General features: G+C 42.4%; 1 protein-coding gene across 1 annotated transcript in view; it reads left to right on the top strand.

Moving 5' to 3' along the window:
• The first annotated feature begins 4,336 nt into the window (after window positions 1–4,336).
• The window catches only part of DCX (doublecortin), a 105,624-nt gene continuing 88,537 nt past the window's right edge, over window positions 4,337–21,423 (top strand). Inside the window, exons 1-2 of the mRNA XM_049644199.1 lie at window positions 4,337–4,722; window positions 13,371–13,711. Coding sequence (XP_049500156.1) covers window positions 4,359–4,722; window positions 13,371–13,711 — 705 coding nt within the window. The 5' untranslated portion in view covers window positions 4,337–4,358. The remainder of the gene's footprint in view (window positions 4,723–13,370; window positions 13,712–21,423) is intronic.

Genomic DNA, 21,423 nt, shown 5'->3' with positions numbered 1-21,423 from the left:
CCGATGTCTTAGACTCTGCATCTTGCCTGTGAGCACATGGTAATTACTCAAAACATCTTAGTGTCACTTTCCCCACAATGGGGTTGTTGTACGTTTTCTTCAGTGTCTTCACTCCACTGAGCCCTCAACATGGCTCTCCCTTGATCATCAAAATTGACTTCCATACATACAGATGCGTTTTCTTGCTGGACTCTTGCCTGTGACCTCCTTTCTGCCAGTAATCCTTCTCCTTTGAGGAAGTGGGAGAAAACTCTTGATGGGTAGCTGAGAGTTCTTTGAAAGGAAATACGTTTGTGAGATGATCTAGTCCAGTTTTTGCAAAAGGTTTATCCATAAAACGTTAGTCGATGAGTTGCTCTGGAAAAAAAGGTTTTGAGCTTAAAAAAAAAAAAAGCAGGAAGCCCTTTAGGCAAAATTGCCTTTTTGGAGACACATGCCACATTTAAAGTATATTAAAGGAAAAGTTTTATGGTAAAGAAAACAAATTTTGCCTATCCCACTACTTTTAAAAAAATTTTTTAACATTTTATTTATTATTGAGAGACAGACACAGAGAGTGAGCAGGGGAGGGGCAGAGAGAGGGGGAGGCACAGAATCCGAAGCAGGCTCCAGGCTCCGAGCTGTCAGCACAGAGCCCGATGCGGGGCTCGAACTCACGGACTGCGAGATCATGACCTGAGCTGAAGTCAGACGCTCAGCTGACTGAGCCACCCAGGCGCCCCTAACTCCTGTATGTTTAAGTTTTATCATGCCATACATTCTTATATCCTCATCAGAAATAAAAAAAAAAAATTTTTTTTCTTTGAGTCCTTATACGAAATCAATTGCTATCCATTTATGGAACACTTCTGATGTGCAATAAAAAATGAAGACACTGGCCTTGCTGGACAAGGAAGCTGCAACCCTTATTTTGAGTTGCCCTATTTCCCTCTTCCTATTCCTTGATACTTCTCTGCCCCTGACCTGAATAACCCTGCGTTTTCAGGAGGTGGCCACAGTGTGAGGCAGAAAGAAATGGAAAAGAACACACCACACACGGGCGGTCCCCTGAGGCTACTTCTTTAGAAACCGGAAGAGCAGCAGCAAGATGGGCAGCCTTGACTAGGCAGATTGCACACTGTGGCTGTCTGCCCCGATAATATAGACTGGAGGCTTGCTAAGCCAACACCTTCCATCAGGGAAGGAATATCATTTTTTATCCCACTTTGAGGCATCTTACAGTAAAACACATGCACGCACACAAAATGCTTACCTATTAATCACCAACAGCTATATATTAAGAAGGAGGGTTAATTGTATTAGGAATCAGATAGAAGATCATTACTGAGCAGGCTATTATCTCTGACCTTCCTGGATGCCAAGAGAAAATGGAGTCATGATGGTTCAAGGTGCTACCCATTAATGCATGCAGCCTTGGTTGTGAAGATGGTAGTCTGCCCCTACTTTAGTCTCTCATCTTTCTCTTCTTTTGTTTTATAGTCTGGCCTGATTTAATAAATTGAATTTGGTGGGTTCCTTCCCTTTTATAAGGTATTTGATCTGAAGAACACAATTAGCAACACGTAGGAAGTTTGAGGAGAGACTAATATGCATCTCACACTTCACATGGCAAGGTCTCTGGGTTGGACTTGAACTCTCAAACTCTCAAAGGCAAATGCCCCAGATTCCATTAGCTAGATTACTACAGCAAGCTATAAGGTCTTTGGGATCCTTTTCCTCCATCCCCCATGAAGTTCTGGAAGTACTGGCCTTTGTCTTATGCTTTTCATACTCCCTCATAGTGTATTCCACTGACCTTATTTCAAAAACAACCAGGTGTTGGGTGCGTGAACTAAGATGCCTTCAAGAGTGTTTTGTCTCAAGAAGGTGAAAGGGAGAGAGCTACAATTTCTAAGAAGCCTGGTTGGACTCTCTGAGCCTGGTCCCCAGGCAGAATAGGCTAAGGTTTTGGCCAAGTGAAATCGCCAGTTCCTTTTTAAAAAAAAAAAAGCAGGGGGTAGGGGGTGGGGAGGGCTAGCACATTGCTCATTAGAACATTCTGCATTTGCCTGTGCGATCTTTTTGCTACCCTGCAATTTCCTGTTGGTTATAAATGAAACCTTCCGAGCTGTTAATGCAGCCTGTGAATTGAAAAAAAAGCATGTAATTAATCATAGGAGTTGGGGGGGATTCACTAAGCCTGAGTTATAGGGGAGAAGCTGGACAAGGCACTAGGACCTAGAAGGCATCTATCCACCCTGGCAGGAATTTCTTGCTTGGAGCTCAGACAACAAAGGCATAGAGAGATTGGTTTTCTTTCTCTCAGCATCTCCACCCAACCAGCAGAAAACCGGTGAGTGGGGCTTTCCAGTGATTTTCAGGCAGAATGTAACAGATGTCAAACGGGAAAAGCACAAGGCAAAGCGCTTGCTCTAGCTCTTTCTCTTTCTCTCCTTCTCCTTCTCTGAATTTTTTTTTTTTTATTTTGCCTTATCCTATCGGATTTTTTCCTAAGCCTCTACCTGGGATTTTCCTTTGGAAAAGTGAGTTTGATGTTCCTTTGTTTTCACTGTGATGAATAATAGTTTAGAGTAATACCACCCCTGATCCTAAAGCAAAGCCAAGTGTTACTCGCATGCCTGGGGAAATGCTTGCTACTTGTATTGAGGAGGTGGGGTCTCTTACCACTGCAGGTTGTCTGACAGAGACAATGCTGAGCTCAGCACAGGTCATGGTGACATTGGAAGAAAAGGGGGACCGAGCCTGGCAAACCTACTAGACACCCGTCCTCCTTTATCTCCTGTCCTCCTGGTCCCTTGCAAATTTCTCGATGTGGCAGTGTGTAGCAGCTGAGCCCTGCTTGCTTTGTGAGTCCTTTTATCCCCATCTGTGAGATGCATGTTAATAGTTTGGTTCATAGGCTATGGTCACTACCTTTGCTAGCGCTTGAGGCTTCTGTTGTGTTTGGTTTCATGATTTCATTTCTTTCTTTCTTTCTTTCTTTCTTTTTCTTTCTTTCTTTCTTTCTTTCTTTCTTTTTTCTTTCTTTCTTCTTTTTTCTCTTTCCTTTCTTTTCCCTTCCTTTCCTTTTCTTCTTTCTTTCTTTCTTTCTTTCTTCCTTTTCCTTTCCTCATTTCTTTCTTTCTCTTTCTTTCTTCCTTTCTTCCTTTCTTCCTTTTCCTTTCCTTTCCTCATTTCTTTCTCTTTCTTTCTTTCTTTCTTTCTCTCTCTCTCTGGTTCAGCAGAAAGGGAAAAAATAAATCTGACAGATGACCATCTTTTGCCTCAGCTAATGCACCTGGGCAATAGACAAGTTTGGGGTGAATTGCCCGCTGTGAGGGCAAAATGCCCCTTCAGTCAGGGTAGAAATACAGAACAATGAAAGGTGTGCTTGTTTCTGAAGGTCTCATATGCTTTTCAGGGACTCATTTGGGAATCTTTCAACAATTAAATTATTCCATTAAGAGGTGGGGCTGCATCGTTGGGGAGGGATCGTGCACATATTAAGAAACAAAAAAAAAAAAAAAAAAAAAGGAAAGAAAGAAAAGGATTTTGTGACCAAATGGTGCCAGAGGGGGCGGGGGGAAGCAGAGCTGATAACTTGTTAAATAACTGATTTTTCTAATCCTTTTTTTCAGCTTATTTCTTATGAATGTCGGATAGCTGCACCAGCTTGGTGGGGAAAGGGTTTGATGAATAGCACAAAGACAGTAGCTACTCCCTGGAGGCTGTCCCTTTAAAGGAGAATCCTGGTTTATTCTAGGGGGAGGGGATGCACACATTAGGGTAGGAAAGAGGGTTGGGAATAAAATTAAAACATTCCCCGTTGTAGTCATTTGACTGAGGCACAAAGATTGCTTCCCAAACTGGAGAGGCTAACCTCAGCTAGCGCCTTCTATTCTCTTTAAGGGGATCTTGTCAGGCTATGGATTCATTTACAACTGTTAGTCATGTGGGCATGTGTGAGGAAACAGATGCCAGTTTTAATGTATTTAGCCCGAAGTTACAATTTGATAGGAGCCACTGTCAATAAGTCCCAGGATTTTAAGCGATTTCAAAATCACTCCCTCTCCTGTTTTGGAACAGTGCCCAAAGTGCCTCCTTCCCCATCTCCCACCCCAACCCCCCACCATCGCCAGCACCCCCTCAGCCCCTCCTTCTTCTCTATTAAGATCAATATTCCTGCAGGTCAGGGGCAAGCAGCAGATGGGTCACAGGCTTTTTTCAAGCAGTTCTTTTCACAAGCAGCAGATTGCAGAACTGGATCTGGCTAATATTTGAATTCTTTTCTTTTTTTTTTTCCCCCGCCCTGCCCCTCTTTCTTTGCCTCCCCTCACCCCCTTTGTCCAACACTCAGGTCTCTGAGGTTCCACCAAAATATGGAACTTGATTTTGGACATTTTGACGAAAGAGACAAGACATCCAGGAACATGCGAGGCTCACGGATGAATGGGCTGCCCAGCCCCACTCACAGCGCCCATTGTAGCTTCTACCGAACCAGAACCTTGCAGGCACTGAGCAACGAGAAGAAAGCCAAGAAGGTACGTTTCTACCGCAATGGGGACCGCTACTTCAAGGGGATTGTGTACGCTGTGTCCTCTGACCGTTTTCGCAGCTTTGACGCCTTGCTGGCTGACCTGACTCGATCTCTGTCTGACAACATCAACTTGCCTCAGGGAGTGCGTTACATTTACACCATTGATGGATCCAGGAAAATCGGAAGCATGGATGAACTGGAGGAAGGTAATTTCAAGGGTGGTGGCTCTTGGTGGGAGGTGGCACCGTTGACTATGGTTACATTTCTTGGAGTTCATGGGAAAAAAAAAATTAGGAATTATGTTTGTCAGAGCACCAGGTCGATGCCGAGACTCTCTGATCCTATAGGCATCGACAGACCATTAGCCATTGCTCTTCATGGCCTTTAGTCTCTGCTGGTGTTGGAGCGTGGATGGCAGTGATAATGCATTGTGCTCATCTGTCAGGGTACAAAGGAAAATCTGAATTGTGTCATTTACTCTGGATCTTGTTCATAGTCAATTCTAAGTAGCATTACTGAGGCAGACCATGAACTCCTTAGGGCTGTAAAATGAAGAAGGAACTTTGGTTGGGTTAACAGAAAGGTTTCCAAATATCCTTTGAGCTGCTGAGAGACTGTGAATTGCTGCGCATGGAAGTAGGCGTCCTAAAAGCAGGACTTCCTGGACATATTCATAAAGGATTATCCTTTTAGGTAAGTGGTCACTGCTCAGCTGTTGCTTCTAAAAAGCCCACTTCAGGGTGTGTCCCTAAGGCTGAGGTCATTGAGAGAAATACCAAAGAAAGCTGTAGGTATGTCTGGTATTTTAATAAAGACTATTCCTATTAGAATAGGAACTGACTCACTGTACCTAAGTCCCTTTAAATCCTCTCTAGAGTTTGGTTCTACAATCGGATTTTATGACTATGTTGCTGAAAACCCAAAAAACCTGGTACACTCTCAAAAAGCAGGGACATCTCAGCTCTTACCAAAACCTTGCTCATCCACGACGCCTTTCTCTGTGGTTATGTAGAAGATTGATCTTGGGACACGTGCTTAATACTGTACGTTATCAAGTCAATTATATGGTGGATGCCTCCCTATCCCCACTTTTAAATCGCTATAACATGGAATCCGTTTAACTTGACACGGTGCTTTAAAGGACAGCTTCGAGGGACGGTGATCATGCAAATGGCCCTCCCCAAACCCTTTCCTCCACCCCTCTAGCCCCACCTCCTCACCCCTTCCATTCCCTGAGGAAAGGTGAGTTTAGAGCAGGCAGATCTCTAGGGAAGCCAGATTATGAAGCAGCCAACAAGGAATGAGAAACAGCGCATTAAATGACTTGGTGTGGGAGTGCCCCGCCTCTGCTTCACTGCTTCTAGCTTTCTTGTGTTCTTAGACAAAGGAGCATGAGGGCTTCCCTTGCACAAGACCATGTTCTCGCAAGTCACTGCTGTTTCTCAGGCCAGGTCGAGTGACTTGGGGCCAGTTGCTGATAAGAGACAGTGTCCATACGGCTACTGGCTCTGGGTCTCATGGTTCAAGTCTGAGGTTTTTCCACATAACTGACCTTGAAAAACAATGCTAAGAAGGCTCAGATTATTTGATCGTGTGCCGGATGACCAGGCAGAGGTCAATCTGAGACTTTTTCTGAACATGCAAGGATTGACTATCCTAGCACGTATCTTAAAGGAGAGACAGGGCAAACTAGAAGGACTTGGCCCGAGGTTGAGGGAGCTGTCCAACAGAGTAATTGATAGGGTGTGCATCTTTTGTCACTGTAAAACCCATGTGTCAGTCGAATCTGAGGGGTGCCTCCGTCATAATTTTCACAAACAAAGCACCTTGAATCACCCAGTATGTCCTCATTGCCACTAGTTGTGATTTGTTAAAGGCCATGACAGATGCTAAGGCAGAATTCTGAACCAAGGGACATTGTATTTCGAGTAGGAATTAGAATGTTCTTGTGTCTGATCTAAGAGAAGTGTCATGCACAGATTTCCCCCCTCCCCAGATCCATTTTTAACATATCTTGCTCAAGGACAAGCCCTTGATATTGATTTTTTCCCTAGATGTGTGTGTGTGTGTGTGTGTGTGTGTATGTTTTGTGAGAATCTCAGTTCGAAATAGATAATAAATGTAATTTTGAAGACTGCACCCTTTCTCCTGACCCTTTTGAGTCCTGCTAGATTGGACTCTTCCCCTGGGTGCATTGGTAGTGCTTCCTGGGTTGTATAGAATGTAAAGAAGGCTCACTCGCATTTATTCATGTATCATCTTCATCCACAAGCTGCAGTGACCTCCCAGTCCTTAGTACTGCTCATTCAGTCAAGGAAATTCTGGGGTATCTCTAAGATAATATTGAGAAATGTGGCCAGCTTTCCCACTGCTGCAGAGCCAGATGGGAAAGGGCACTGGGGATGAGGAAGATAAAGAAGAAGAAGGTTTTTTTCTCTCCTGTTTTGCCCTTTAGAACTACTCTTCTAGGAATGGAGGGCAGAAGCCCCTCACTTTGTTCACCATTGGAAGAGGTTGAATGAAAGATTAAGAATATTCATGCACACTGTTCCCCAAGAGACTTCACGCTGAAAAAGTTTGGAAAGATCCCTGATGAAGAATCAGAGGCAGCAGGTTCTAGTCTTAGAGGCAGAAGGTTATTGCAGGAAAAGGAGTCTTTGGAATCAGATTTGTTTCCAATCCAAGATCTGCCACCTGCTAGCTGGTGTGACCTTGGGGAAACCATGTAGACTCCCTGAGCTTCAGTTTTTCATCTGTAAAGTGGGAATAGCTGCTTTGAGGATTAAATAAGAAAACGGGTATGAAGCGTTTACTATTATTCCTGGTATACAGGAATAAAGGGTAGCTATGACTGTTGAGTTGTCCTAGTTTATAGCTGGTTAGCTACATAACTTATCGTCATGGTAAATAATGTTCTCCTTTGTAAAACAGCATTTTTGAAGAAAAATGCCATTTTAAGGTATAATTTACACAATGTAAAAATCACCCATTTAGGTGTACAATTCAATGATTTTTTTTAATTTTAAAATTTTTAAAAAATAATTTTTAAGTTTATTTATTTTTGAGAGACAGAAAGAGAGATAGAGAGAGAGGGAGAGAGAGAATCCCAAGCAGGCTCCACACTGTCATTCCAGAGCCCAATGCAGGGCTTGAACCCACGACCCATGAGATCAATCAAGAGTCAGACGCTCAACCAACTGAGCCACCCAGGCGCCCCTACAATTCAATGATTTTTAGAAAATTTACCAAGTGATGCAGCCATCATCATAATCTAATTTTAGATAACTCTCGTCACCCCAAACGGAAACCCTGTACCAGTTAGCTGTCATTGTCCATTTCCCTCACTCTCTCCAGTCCTAGGCAACAACTTACCTACTCTTTGTCTCCATAGATTTGCTTATTATATAAACTGAATCATATACCATGTGATCTTTTGTGACTGGCTTATTTCCCTTAGAAAAGTGTTTTTAAGGTTTATTCATGTTATATCATGTATCAACACTTTTGTCCCTCTTATTGAGGAATAATACTCCATTGTATGTATGAACCACATCTTGTGTATCTATTGTAACATTTGTGTGAGACTAGTAACACCTGCCTTCTTTACCTATCAGGGTGGTTGTGAGGATATAATTAGATAATAGCTATGGAAACGCATCGACAAGGTAAAGCTATAGCTACAAGGTATTATTGTTAATGATGTAAAAAAATAAAGCAATAATGATGACACTACTGATGGGATCCGTGGGATTCCAGACCCCGTGGGATGGCCAGTGCCTCCCAAACCTGGCTGCCTTTCAGATTCTTTCAGAGATTCAGGAAAATATCAATTCCTGGGTCATACCCCAGATCTATTGAATCAGAATCCCCAGGGCTAGGGCTGCAGAATCTATGTTTTTAACAAATCTCCCCAGGTGATCTTTTAAACTTGAGAAATACTGGATTAGGTGATCCTGATGGTCCCTTTCAGCTAACTACAGTGATGGGAGTTCCTAGGAGTGAAGAAGTCCTTGGTTTTGTTTTGTTTTGTTTTTTTCCTTTGTAGACCTTAAAGGAATAATGGAGCATGGAACATATGGTTTCCAAATGGCCACTTTGTTAAATATTTAGAAAAAAATAAAATGAAATAAAAAACAATTGGTATTGGTTAATAATCACTCTGGCCTGTTACACTCCTTGTCTAATGCCTCTAGTCTACTGTTTGCTGCTAGATGCTGAAAGTCGCAAGGGTGACATTTTGGACCCAAATAAGGTTATTTATCTCAGCTTTTCCACAGCTCTTTGGGTACACAAGGAGTCTTAGTGAAGCCATGTAGGCTGTGGTCATATTATGTGTTAGTCATATTCCCAGTGGGTCAATGAATGTGACTCTTCCTTTTGTCTTGCTTAGTCTTTCATTGCAAAATCATTCTCCTTCCCTTCCTGCCCAGTTCCTTCCTCACTTCCTTGTGAGTACCCAGATCAATCTTCGGGGTATTATTCTGAGCATTATTACGTGGAGCATGGGACAGAATATTGACAATTGGGACCGTCTTGCTGGAAAATCTGAGTTGAACAGTGACATCAGTTATGATCCAGACCCTTTGCCATAACTCATTTGAGATGAGATGAGATGAGATGAGATGAGATGGAACCACCTTCTCACTAACTTATCCTCTAGCTCCTAAAGCAAGCACATTGCCAAAGAGAAGGGGGTTCTTCTTCTAGGTGTCTAAAGACACCTGGGGGACAGGTACCTCATTAACAGATAGGATAATACAATGCAGTATCATTTAATATTTTCCTTCTTGAATGAGGAAGTTCTGGAAAAGGGGAGAAAGCCCAGGCAGAAGTGTTTTCACACTGAGAAAATATGAGTGTATTTCATGTTTTTGAAAATGGAGCCATCCTGAAAATGAAGGGAGGTGGACATTAGATCATCTTTAAAAAAATGTTTTTTAATGTTTATTATTTTTGAGAGAGAGAGAGAGAGAGAGAGAGAGAGAGAAGGGGAGGGGCAGAGAGAGAGGAAGACACAGAATCCGAAGCAGGCTCCAGGCTCTGTGCTGTTAGCACAGAACCCGATGCGGAGCTTGAACTCAGAAACCACAAGATCATGACCTGAGCGGAAGTCGGACGCTTAACTGGCTGAGCCACCCGGGCGCCCCGACATTAGATCATCTTGAGCCCATATCCTGTTCCCTTCCTGCCCTTTCAGCTGTGCTTCCATGACTTCATTTCCTTACCCTCTTTCCCCCTGAAACAGATCGTCAGTTCCAGCAAATTGTCACCTTGCCTGGCTCTGGCTTTCTTTCTAGGCTCCCAATGGGTGGGAAATGGCCCCTGCAGGCTGTGGCAGGATTGGAACCCAGCTGTGTAAAGGTGCAATACACCTCATCCAGCTCCAAGTGCCAGGCAGCTGGACGGGCAGGAAGCACCCAGCTCTGGCAGCAGACGTTGCAGATGTTTGCAAAATGAGAACAAGGAAGCCTTGATGTCTTTCCAGTGGTACAAGTGGAGAGTCCTCGGTAGTGGGCGCCTATTTCTTTAAAGTTTAATGACCCTCATAACGTTACCTCCTCCAGTCTTTTGGGGATGGAAAAGAGAAGAAAATTCCTTCTCGTAGATCTTTAGGTCTGGAAGGAACTGAGATGTCACCTAGTGTAATACCTTCAATTTATAGATGGAAAAGCTGAGACTTTGAGATTAAATGATTTGCTGAGGTCCCACAGCTCCCAAAGGCCTGATTGGGACTGGGATTCAGGGTCTGACTTCCCAAGTTGCTGCCCTTGACCACTGTAAATATCCTGCCCTCTGGTCAGGGATGTTTGATTACAGGGGAGGCTATGCATGTGTGGGGACAAGAGTTGTGGGAGAAATCTTGGTACCTGCCCCTCAATTTTGCTGTGAACCTAGAACTGCACTAAAAAGTATAAAGTCTTAAAAGGATCCTGCCCTCAGCATGCATCATCAGTGGCACCACGTGGCTTCGCTGGGTGTTAACCATGGAGTGCTACATGTGACTTTTTCAGCAACTGGATACTTCCTCTTATCCAGTAAGAAATTGTTATGTTCGAGGCATGAGACCTGGGTAGTGGTCATGTTATATACATGATTATAGCTCAGTTCCAAGATGGCTGCTGCTGCTTCTTTCTTTTTTCTTTCCTTGGGCTTTTACTCCTCCTCTTTTCATCTCCTTCCCCTCAGCTCTTTCTTCCTCCTTGCTTCTTTCCTCTTTCTTTCTTGTTCTCTCTCTATTCTTTCAGATGAGGGCCTTAATGATAACCATAGCTAGAGTTTCTCAAGTGTTTCCCATGCACTAGGCTCTGGGCTCAGCAGTTTCTATCCATCATCTCATTTGTGCCTCACCACAACCTTACGAGGTAGGTATTGTTATTATCATTCCTACTTTGCAGACAAGTTACTGAAGCTGGGGGAGGTTAGGTAACTTGCTCAAGGGCACACAGCTAGGAAGTATTGGAGACCCTATTCTGACTGACATCACATCAGCTGCTCTTTTTCCATTACTCCATGTTGAGGCCAAAAGGAGAGAGTGGAGAGACTAAAATGTACTGTTGGAAGGTGCTCAACATAGATTTGGCTGAGAGCTGGGCCCTCTGGAAAGTTCTTGGTGCCATATGATACTATAGCTGTCTGCCATCATGTTCATTTTCATCTGGGGGTGGTTAATCATACTCATAGTTCAGAGGCTTAAGAGGTTTAAGACATGGGAGCAAAATAAGTCCAGAGTCCTAATAGGGCTACACAGCTGACTCTCCAGAGGAGACTGTAGATGAGTGAAATCATAAATATATAGCCTCACACATTTCTACACCACCAGTTGTCAGAGTTTTAAAGTACTTGACAAGTTATGGAAAACATCTGACTTAAAGGCACTAACCTCTTGGAAGGTACCCGTGAATCTGGTGGAGTGCTAAGGCAACGGGCCATCTCGAAGGGTGTGGGGGGGATATTGGCTGTGAGTAGATGGGGGAATTGAGCAGGCTCCTTCACCCCTTAAAGTCCCAAATTAAAGACCCTAGCCTCTAATCCCTTGGGTTAGGTTGGATTTGCCTGCAAGGGAGCGAGAGAGTTTAGGGTTTCTTTCGACTGAGTTCTTTGACTACTCCATCCTGGGTGTGCGTATGTGCACCACGTGGGAGAGGACGCCTACGTTCACCTACAAACCTCCCCCTGGCTCCCTGACAAGACAGAACACCAATGGCCTCTTGGACTCAGAGCAGTGTTGGAAGCCACTCACCCTTCCCCTTCACAAACACACATAAATGTCCTCAAAGGTGCCCTAGAGAATCTGACTGAATCTTCTCTCAGCACTAACTGAAAAATTTATTAATTAACATGACTTAAAGGATTTGGCGCTGCAGCAAAGCAATCAATATTTGCAAAAGGAGGGAATTATCAGCCCGGTGTTTCTGAATGTCCCTGCATGGTTCTCCCGCTGAGACCAAAGGAAGAAGAGCCATCAGTCCGTAATTGTGTGTAATGCTTTCTTTGCACTGGCTAGGGTTGACCAACTTATTTATTTAGAATTGTTACTGATGAGTTAAGCCTGATTAACTCACACTAGTTTTCTGCAGCTTGACCTCTGGATGAACTTCTATATACCTTCAGGCTAATGTGTTTTACTCAACAAATTCAACCTTTTCCAATACTCTCTCCTCCAGGCTGAGCCTACCTCTCTTCCTCTTTTCTCCAGCTTCTAGTCCCAGGTGTCTACTCCCCGCCACTGCCTTGCCTCTGGCCCCGGTGTTCCTTCCGCTGTATTAGTCATTTCCTGTAGCCCAAGATAAATGTGAAAAGTACACTAGATTCCTCCAATCCATAAATCTAGCTGTATAACATATTCTTACATCTCCACCTCCTTACTTGTGGCAGCCAAGGGTGAGTCCTGGTGAAGAGAGCCTTGAACACACAGATCTAGTGTGTAGCATTGGGGAAGATGGAAAGATGAGGGGTGGGTGGTAGAAACAGGAGAAAGTATTTCTCAAGCAACAGCTAGATTTGCAAACATGAGCAACGGGGTGTGTGTGTGTATGTGTGCGCGCGCGCACGAGCACGCGCATGTTGTTATTCAGGCAGTTTCTCCACTTTGATGTGGAGATGAGCAGTAGAGGACACAATTGTATATATATATATATGTATATGTATGTATGTATACACACACACACACACACACACACACATATATATATATTCACCACACACATACATTTCACATTTCAATATTCCACTGCTTAGCCACATACTCTGTGCAAAGGACAATCTGGCTTCTTGGCAGTTATGTACTATATGCCTAATGTACAAGGATAATTGGGTCACTTTAACTTGGGATAAACTATTAATTTTGAAAGTTCTCCCTGGTTTATAATATAACCATGGAATGTGGCTATGAGTCCAGAAATAGGACAGGAACATTAAGAAATAGAAACATGTTAAAAACACTCCAGTAATGCCCCTGAATATCAGCAAACATCCTAGAAATTAACATAAACATTTCAAATGCAATAAAATCGTATCAAACTCTACACTCTGGATGGAAACAAACATACTAGAAATGAACATAAACATTTCAATTGCGATAGAACCATATCAAGCGAGAGAACCCTGCTTGTTAGATTATACTTAGATGTATGGGTTCATTGTCCTTAAAACCCTTAGCTTTATAGGATTTTTCAGCTCTTGAATTTGAATGATCCAAGTTTTAAAGAGAGAGCCCAGTAAGAAATTGTGCCTACAGTTGGCTATTATCACCGTTATCTCCAAAAGCCCTACTCCAAGGTCAATGTGCATTAGTTTGGTTAGAATGGTCCACATATCGGCTGTGGAACTAATCACCACTTATTTCTTCCCTTAGGGGAAAGCTATGTTTGCTCCTCAGACAACTTCTTTAAAAAGGTGGAGTACACCAAGAATGTCAATCCCAACTGGTCTGTCAATGTGAAGACATCCGCCAATATGAAAGCCCCCCAATCCCTGGCTAGCAGCAACAGTGCCCAGGCCAGAGAGAACAAGGACTTTGTGCGCCCCAAACTGGTGACCATCATTCGCAGCGGGGTGAAGCCTCGGAAGGCTGTGCGTGTGCTTCTGAACAAGAAGACAGCCCACTCTTTTGAGCAAGTCCTCACTGACATCACTGAAGCCATCAAGCTGGAGACCGGGGTTGTCAAAAAACTCTACACTCTGGATGGAAAACAGGTAGGTACTTTTTTTTTTTTTTTTTAAAGTACTCTTCTTCTCAGTTGTTCTAAATGCCTGGATGACCATCCTGCACCTCAGGCATCGTTTCTGGTTGGGGTCTCTTCCTCCGCCTCCCATCATCCCTACCTGATATTTCGGGTATCATTTGGAAGAAAGGTCTTTTCAGCAGACAAAACATTGGACTAGAAATCTGAGGCTTTGAAATTCAATCTGCTTTTGTCTCATCAAGTAGGATGGTCACTTAGCCTCAGCTTTCTTATCTGCTGAGTAAGGGACCTAGAACCTAGATCCTACACGTTCTTATAAATCTGAATGTGGCTATCACGTGATGCAACCTTGATCACTCAATGCGTATGCCTAGAAATGAGATTTGCCGGCTCATTTCTTCTTAGATGGCCTTAGGTTGGTATTCAGCATCCATTGTGGTGAAAAGAGGTTGAAGTAGCCCTCATGTTCTGTGGAAGGACTCGGATACAGGGGAAGAACTGAAGTCTCTGGTTCCTTGTCTTTGCCTCACACTAGACCACATTTTTCCTTTCTCCCTTTTCCGTGTGACATGGCTGTCTTAATTTGGTTCCACTGATGGTTTTGTGTGAGAAAGGGACTATTTCAGGATCCTAAAATTAGCCCAAGAAAGATGCTGCCATCTGTTCCTCTCCAAATCAGGTTCTTCATGTCATTGGTTATGCTACTAAAGTGCCACCTATATTAATATCTGGGAAAGAATGCAGCCAGGCATCTCCATCAGACAGATGCACCATTCTCTTGAGCATAGGGAGCTGTAAATGTATGACAAAATATGTTCCAAGAGAATTGGAACAGTGGCTGGTTCTGTTAGCTCTAAAGAGAATCCTGGTCCCCCATGAGAGAAGACAACTGCGGATTATTATTGGTCCATACTCCCTACCTTCTTAAAATACCTTTGGTGTGTACGCAATTATATAGATTCTGGAGAAGCAGATTCACTCTACATCAGAATGACTGATGAGTGTTCAAATGCAGAACTGTGTCTCCTCCCATGATTTCTGACATATACTGAATGCTGCAAGAGTTTAAATCTCTGGTAAAACTCAAACTCACATATTTGGGAATGTTTCTAAATTTGTGACTTTTACATGTTCCTCATTCTGTGATCTGAGTGATACCTGGACGCATTGGTTGAATGTGATTTGTGTTTGTTGTACCAAAGCAACGAATTTACCTGCCATGGGAAAAGTCCCAACTCCAAGCATCTCTTAAAGAGGATCTCTTTCCTGAGGACCAAGTACATAATAAACAGGAGCTTCCCAGGAGCAGGCGGAATCATTGGACACCTCATCTTGGGGAAATAGAAGCCAGGGGTTTTAGGATCATTGGATCTTAGCGTTGACAGTGACCTTAGAAGCCATGACATTTAATCTCCCACCTATGGCAAGGATATACTTACTCTGCAACCATTTCAATTTCATAAGACAGCCTATCCCACTGTTGAAAACCTGTGATTTTTAGAAAGATTTTCCTTATATCGGGCATAAGTCCATATCTCTATACCTTCAGCCTCTTGGAGTAACGTGTGACAAATACAAATCAAGGACTTAAGACTGAGATTCAGAAGACCTGGTTTTTATTATAATATTGCAACTCACTATGTGACCCTTGGGCTAATCACTTAACTTTCCGAAGCCTCCCACTTCTCTATACAAGGGGGCTGATGACACCTGCCCTACCCATGCTCACAGAATTCACCTGAAGATCAAAAGAAACAATGGATACGAAAGCACTTTGTAAATTAAAACACAAGATGTAAATATGTATGCATACGATTTGCCATTAAACCAGGTATGTCAATTGCTAGACAATTTAGATATATATCTACAAATGTTAGTTCCTTTCCCTCTACTTTCCCTCCATCATTCTTAGCACAAATTCTCAGCATTTTATGGAGCTATACCACACCTTGGCATTCTGTGGTTGCTCTTAGTGGTAAATAAAGCCACACCTCCACCTCCTACGCAAGCAGGCTCCAAACCTGTGATGGGTGCATTTTAATCCTACAGCAGGCCACACAGAACAGCAAGCTTTCTCCAACTCCTTCAAGCATTGGCTCCCATTTCTTTGGGGAACACAGTATAAAATGTTAGTGTATGATATAGTATGTGTCCCGAAACATCAGGAGCAGTGCTCAAGGGAATAGGACAAAGCTTTGTCAGACATCAGTACCTCTGAATACAGTTCCTTCTCCTTAAAATGTCTCTTTCTGCCTGCTTGGAGCCCTGAGGGTTGTCTTTTAAGGCCTGTTTCAAATGTCATATTATCCCTGAAAACTTCTCTGTCTTCAGGTTCTTGCACCTCTGTGCAAGGTTAAAGCAATCTTCACCTTTTTTTTTTTTTAATTCTCAGTTCTGATACATTGTGGAATCTCTATAAATGTTTGTTGATTGAACAGACTGACATAAAGCTATTCTAACTTGGCCTAGGTAGATGTTCTGAGATGTTCTGAGAAGCCCTCTGCATTCAGTGCCTCAGACACCATCTTTAGGTCTATCGGAAAAGATAGGAGGCTTCCAAAGGAGTGTGTGTGTGTGTTCCCCCTGGGGAGCTCCTATTTGTTACTTACGTGGAAGTCATGGCAAGTCATGGCAAGTTAAGGCAACATTTCCCAAAGTATATTGTAAAAACCGTCCCCATCTCCTGCTCCCCAGCAGCTTTTCATAAAAGGGTTCTGTGGTCAAATAATGTTGTGAAATGTTGCAAATTATAAGCCCTTCTTAGAGATTCATGGTGCTCATTGGCACATTAAATGTTCTGAGAAGTCCTGCAGAAAGGAAACCAATTTAATTAAGACCCACGATTTCCCCAATTTTATTTAACCACAAACACTTTTTTTTTAAATGGGATATACATGTATATATTCTGAAGAGCACACTAGGAAATGCTGTTTACAGAAGATGCTGAATGATTAGGAACTAACTACCCTAACCTCACTGGTTAGATTGGTAGGCATGGGGTAACCCACAAATCAAACATTGTTGTGCGGTTACAGAAAGGACATTAAATAACAAAATTTGGGGGTGCAGGGACAAACCTACTAATTACAAAATAGGTGCTGAGTATACTGAAAGTTAGCCAAACTCAAAATCTTGGAGCCCAGCCCATTCCCCAATTCTGGTGATGACAGCTCTAATGTTAACACCTGTCAGTCACTTTGATTACTGGTGGGTATTCTTACTGCTTGGGAATATGATCTTCCTCAATGCAGGCTGAAGGCACATGTGTTGCAATGGTTTGGACGCGCTTGGATATTCCATGTCTGTCGTTGCCTAAATGTGGCACTAGGCAGAAAGGACAACGTATGGTCAAGGCTATTTGTTATGGAACATTTTAATCATGAAATCAAGGCCATCACTTGGATTTGGTCTTGCTTCAATTGGATCTCAGACTGACAAAAAATCACGTGGTTTTCTCCCTCTTTGTTTGAATAATGATCAGTTAAAACAGCCCAGTTGATTATTCCAGATTTATTGTTGCTTCTGCTCTTCTGTGTACAGTTTGATTGATTGGCTCACGCTGATTGACAAGAAATCTACGGACATGGCTGTCATCTCTTTCTCTCTGTTTTTATTTTGGATGGCTTTTGGAGCCCTTGGTCTTTTTAGGGCTTATGTTTTTCCAGTATAGAAGACAGATTTCCTGACTCATTGCCCCTGAGATATTTGTGGTCTGTGTAGACAGAGGAACTAACCATCATCAGTACGAAGGGGTCCCAACTTATTCCTCACCTCAATAAGAAGTTGCTAATGAAATGAGGAGTCGACGGGGCCCTTGCTAATCTCATGGGCTATAATGGATTTCTAGGAGGTCAGGGAAAATATGAAAGGTTAGATGATGATGCATATTAGTTAACTCCCAGATGAGATTGGGTTTTTTTTTTTTTTTTGATTCTTTGGCAGCTGGAGTGGTTTTTGCAGTGTGTTGACAAAATTATCCAAATATTAATTTTCATGGTCAAGCCACACACTTATGCTTAAAGATCATGGATGTGTAAAAACTAGAACCCAAATTTCTGGTTCACTTGGTAGTAGTACTAGCTCAGTAACCTAGTCTTAAATTCATTTGTTTTAAACATTGTATTTATTTATGTATTTATTTATTTATTGAGAGAGGGAACGAGGGGCAGAGGAAGAGCGAGAGAGAGAGAATCTTAAGCAGGTTCCGTGTCCAGCACCGGGCCCAACGCAAGACTATATCTCACAACCGTTGAGTCATGACTTGAGCTGAAATCAAGAGTTGAACGCTTAACCGATTGAGCCACCCAGCACCCCCCAGCCTTACATTCATTTCTGTAAAGCATAGAGCATGGTGCTTCCATTGGAGATGCAGAGCTTTAATAATAGACTTCCAGCTTTTTGGCATCTTAAACAGGGGTGCAGCTGGTTCTCACACCATCCATATTCATGCTGCACTTATTGGCATCTCTGGTCTCAGTTTTGTCCACATGCAGGGTCTGTGCAGTCAAAGATTTATCACTGCCTCAAGACACGTGCCTAAGGGCTAAGTATGCCCTTTAGTATTTGTGTTACCTTTGTTAGGCCCATTTTCAATTGGGTGAATTTATTTTATGTCTCTATATCTTTCTAGTACCAACTACTTGGACCAGAATTTTAGGTCTCAGAAAAATAACATGAAAGGGTTTTAGGCTGATTCCAAGGTGACCCATAGCCTTGGAAGCTAGAACAGGAGTTTTAAGACATGTTTTGAACCATAAGACGATGAAATAGGAAAATGAGAGCACAGAGGATGTTTGAACGACTGTTAAGTATTCCAGAAAAAACTTGTTCTGTCTTGCTATACTAAGTAACTGGGTGCTGCAGGCACAAAGGGAATCACGGGAAACACAGGAAGACAAGGTGGATTTAACCTTGAAAATGTTGAGTGCATTTCCCAAGGTGAATGTGTTCTTACTTTGCCTGTGTAGCCACGTTTTCTCTCCCCCGCCCCCATCATCTCTGCCCCCTCCAGCCACATCTGGTCTTACTTATATTCCCCGGCCTCCAGTTCTCCCAGAGCCAACCTCTCTTTCCTCCTAGTGTTATGACCCTTTCAGTCAACATTTGGCTCAACAGAAAAAGCCACGTGGCCGTAAGTTATGCCCCAAGAGGGAGGTCATTTATCATTGACCTTCTCTTGAGCGAATCAAGGCTGGAAAGGTGATGTTTGTATTACCAAAAGATCCCCCTCCCCAACCTTCTACAGATTCAATTCCTGGAGACAGGCTTTGAGAGGATTGGCTTGGGCATGAAGTGGAAAAGATCAAAGATGGGAAGCCAGGCTCTGTGAAAGGAGACAGTTTGCAAACTACCTTGCCATTTGTAATGTGTACTTCAAGATGCCTCACACTGAGGCAGATTTTGTACTTTAAAAGAAGGCATATGATGGAGGTAGCCAAACATCAAATATACTGTCCATCTGGAAAGAAAGGACAAAGCATAGGTTGGCAATTGGTTATTTCTTCAGTAATTTATCCTCTTAGAGTTGTATTGTTGAAGAGATGCTCTTGGCTCTGAGCAATGATGGAGGTGGGGCCTGGCCGTTTCAATCAAAAGCTTTGGCATAGTATTCCAGTCTCCCACACCAACTAGTCTGTCAATATCCAACATTCAGCCCTAAACTGGGATTCAGAGACCTGAGTTCTAGCATCCACTCTATTCTCCACTAACTGTGTGACATGGGGCCAATCATATCTCTTCTCTGGGTCTTAGGTTTTGAGATAAGTACATGACCTTCAAGAGTACTTCTAGCTCTCTGATAACAGAGTATTCATCTCACAGTGTGGTCTCTGTCTAGATTTTTTTCACCAAGCCACTACTCTTCTCAATGTCCTTCCACTCTCTGTGCTCCCACAGTCTCCAATGTAATGTACTCACCTTGGTGGAGATGTTGTTTTCTAGGATGGTCCCTATGGTATTTGCACAGTTCTTCTATTCAGAAGATCTGAATATAAAAGATCTTACAATTTCTGTGATGGCATTACTAAAGAATATTTTTGAGCTTATAATTTTGATTTGACCTCTTTTTCTCTCCAACGGATGATATGAGGAGTAGAGGGTGGAGGAATCATAAAACAAAACAAGATAAAAGCCAGCTTGCTAAAATTGTGACAGGTGTTTGACAGTGTCATTATTAAGGTGTCTCCACCACAGTGGTGCTATTTTCAGTGCTGGGAAGGATCATTGCCAACATGGGGTTTGATCTGGGGATGCAGACCATTCCATTACCGGCCATTGAAGTAACTGGCCTCTTGACCTTCACTCTTTATTTTCATCTTTCTCATTGTCAGTCCCTCAAAAGGGCAAGAAAAGAATTGCCCCCAAATACAGATTTTAAAATACCCTTACTGAGATATAATTCCCATATCATACAGTTCACCTATTTTAAGCGTACAATCCAATGGCTTTTAGCATATTCAGAGTTCTGCATCCATCACCACAATCAATTTTAGAACAGTTTCATCACCACACACACACACACACACACACACACACGTACTATGCCCTGTAGACATCATGCTCCAATCCCCAGTCATCCCATCCCTAGACAATCTCTTATCTACTTTCTATCTCTACAGATTTGCCCATTCAGGACATTTAATGTAAATGCAATCATATAATTATGTGATTTATTGTGGCTTATTTCTTCACATGGTTTCAAGGAAGATCATTTTGTAGCATAGCAATACTTCATTCCTTGTTATGGCTGAATAATAATCCATTGTAGAAATGTATCTCAGGGTGCCTGGGTGGCTCAGTCAGTTGAGCGTCCGGCTTCGGCTCAGGTCATGATCTCACAGTTTGTGGGTTCGAGCCCCGCGTCGGGCTCTGTGCTGACAGCTCAGAGCCTGGAGCCTGCTTCGAATTCTGTGTCTCCCTCTCTCTCTGCTCCTCTCCGACTCATGCTGTCTCTCTCTCTTTTTCAAAAAAAAAAATAAATAAATAAAAACACTAAAAACATTTTTTTTTTAAAAAAGAAATATATCTCATTTTATTTATTAATTCTTAGTTGACGGCTATTTGGTTGTTTCCGCCTTTTGGCTATTATGAATAATGCCGCTATGAACATTCATGTTCAGATTTTTATGTGGCCCTCATTTATCTTGGGTAAATACCTGGGAGTGTTACTGCTGGGTTACGTGTTCAAATTTTTAAGAAACTGCCAAAATGTTTTCTAAAGTAGCATCACCATTTTTCATGCCTATCAGCAATGTAGGTATGAGAATTCCAGTTCCTCCACATCCTGTTAACACTGGTTATCAACTACCTTTTTATTAGGGTCATGCTAGTGGGTGTGAAGTAGTATCTCATTGTGGTTTTCATTTGAATTTCCCTAAGAACTAATGATATCAAATATTTTTTCACATGCTTATTGAACATTTGTATATCTTCTTTGGAAAAATGTTTGTCTAGATCCTTTGCCCATTTTTAAGTGGAGTTCTGTTTTCATATTATTGAGTTATAAGAGTTCTTTATATATTCTGGATACAAGTCCTTTATACATATGTAATTTGCAAATATTTTCTCCCAGTCTATAACATGTCTTTTAATATTTTAATGACTATCTTAACTTTTCAAGGACATTGTTTTCATTCTGATGAAGTCTATGAATTTTTCTTTTTTTAAATGTTTATTTATTTTTTTGAGAGAGAGAGAGACAGAGCACAAGCAGGGGAGGGGCAG

The sequence above is a fragment of the Panthera uncia genome, chromosome X (genome assembly GCF_023721935.1).
Source record: "Panthera uncia isolate 11264 chromosome X, Puncia_PCG_1.0, whole genome shotgun sequence".
NCBI lineage: Eukaryota > Metazoa > Chordata > Mammalia > Carnivora > Felidae > Panthera > Panthera uncia.
This window is presented reverse-complemented; position numbering and strand designations above follow the sequence as displayed.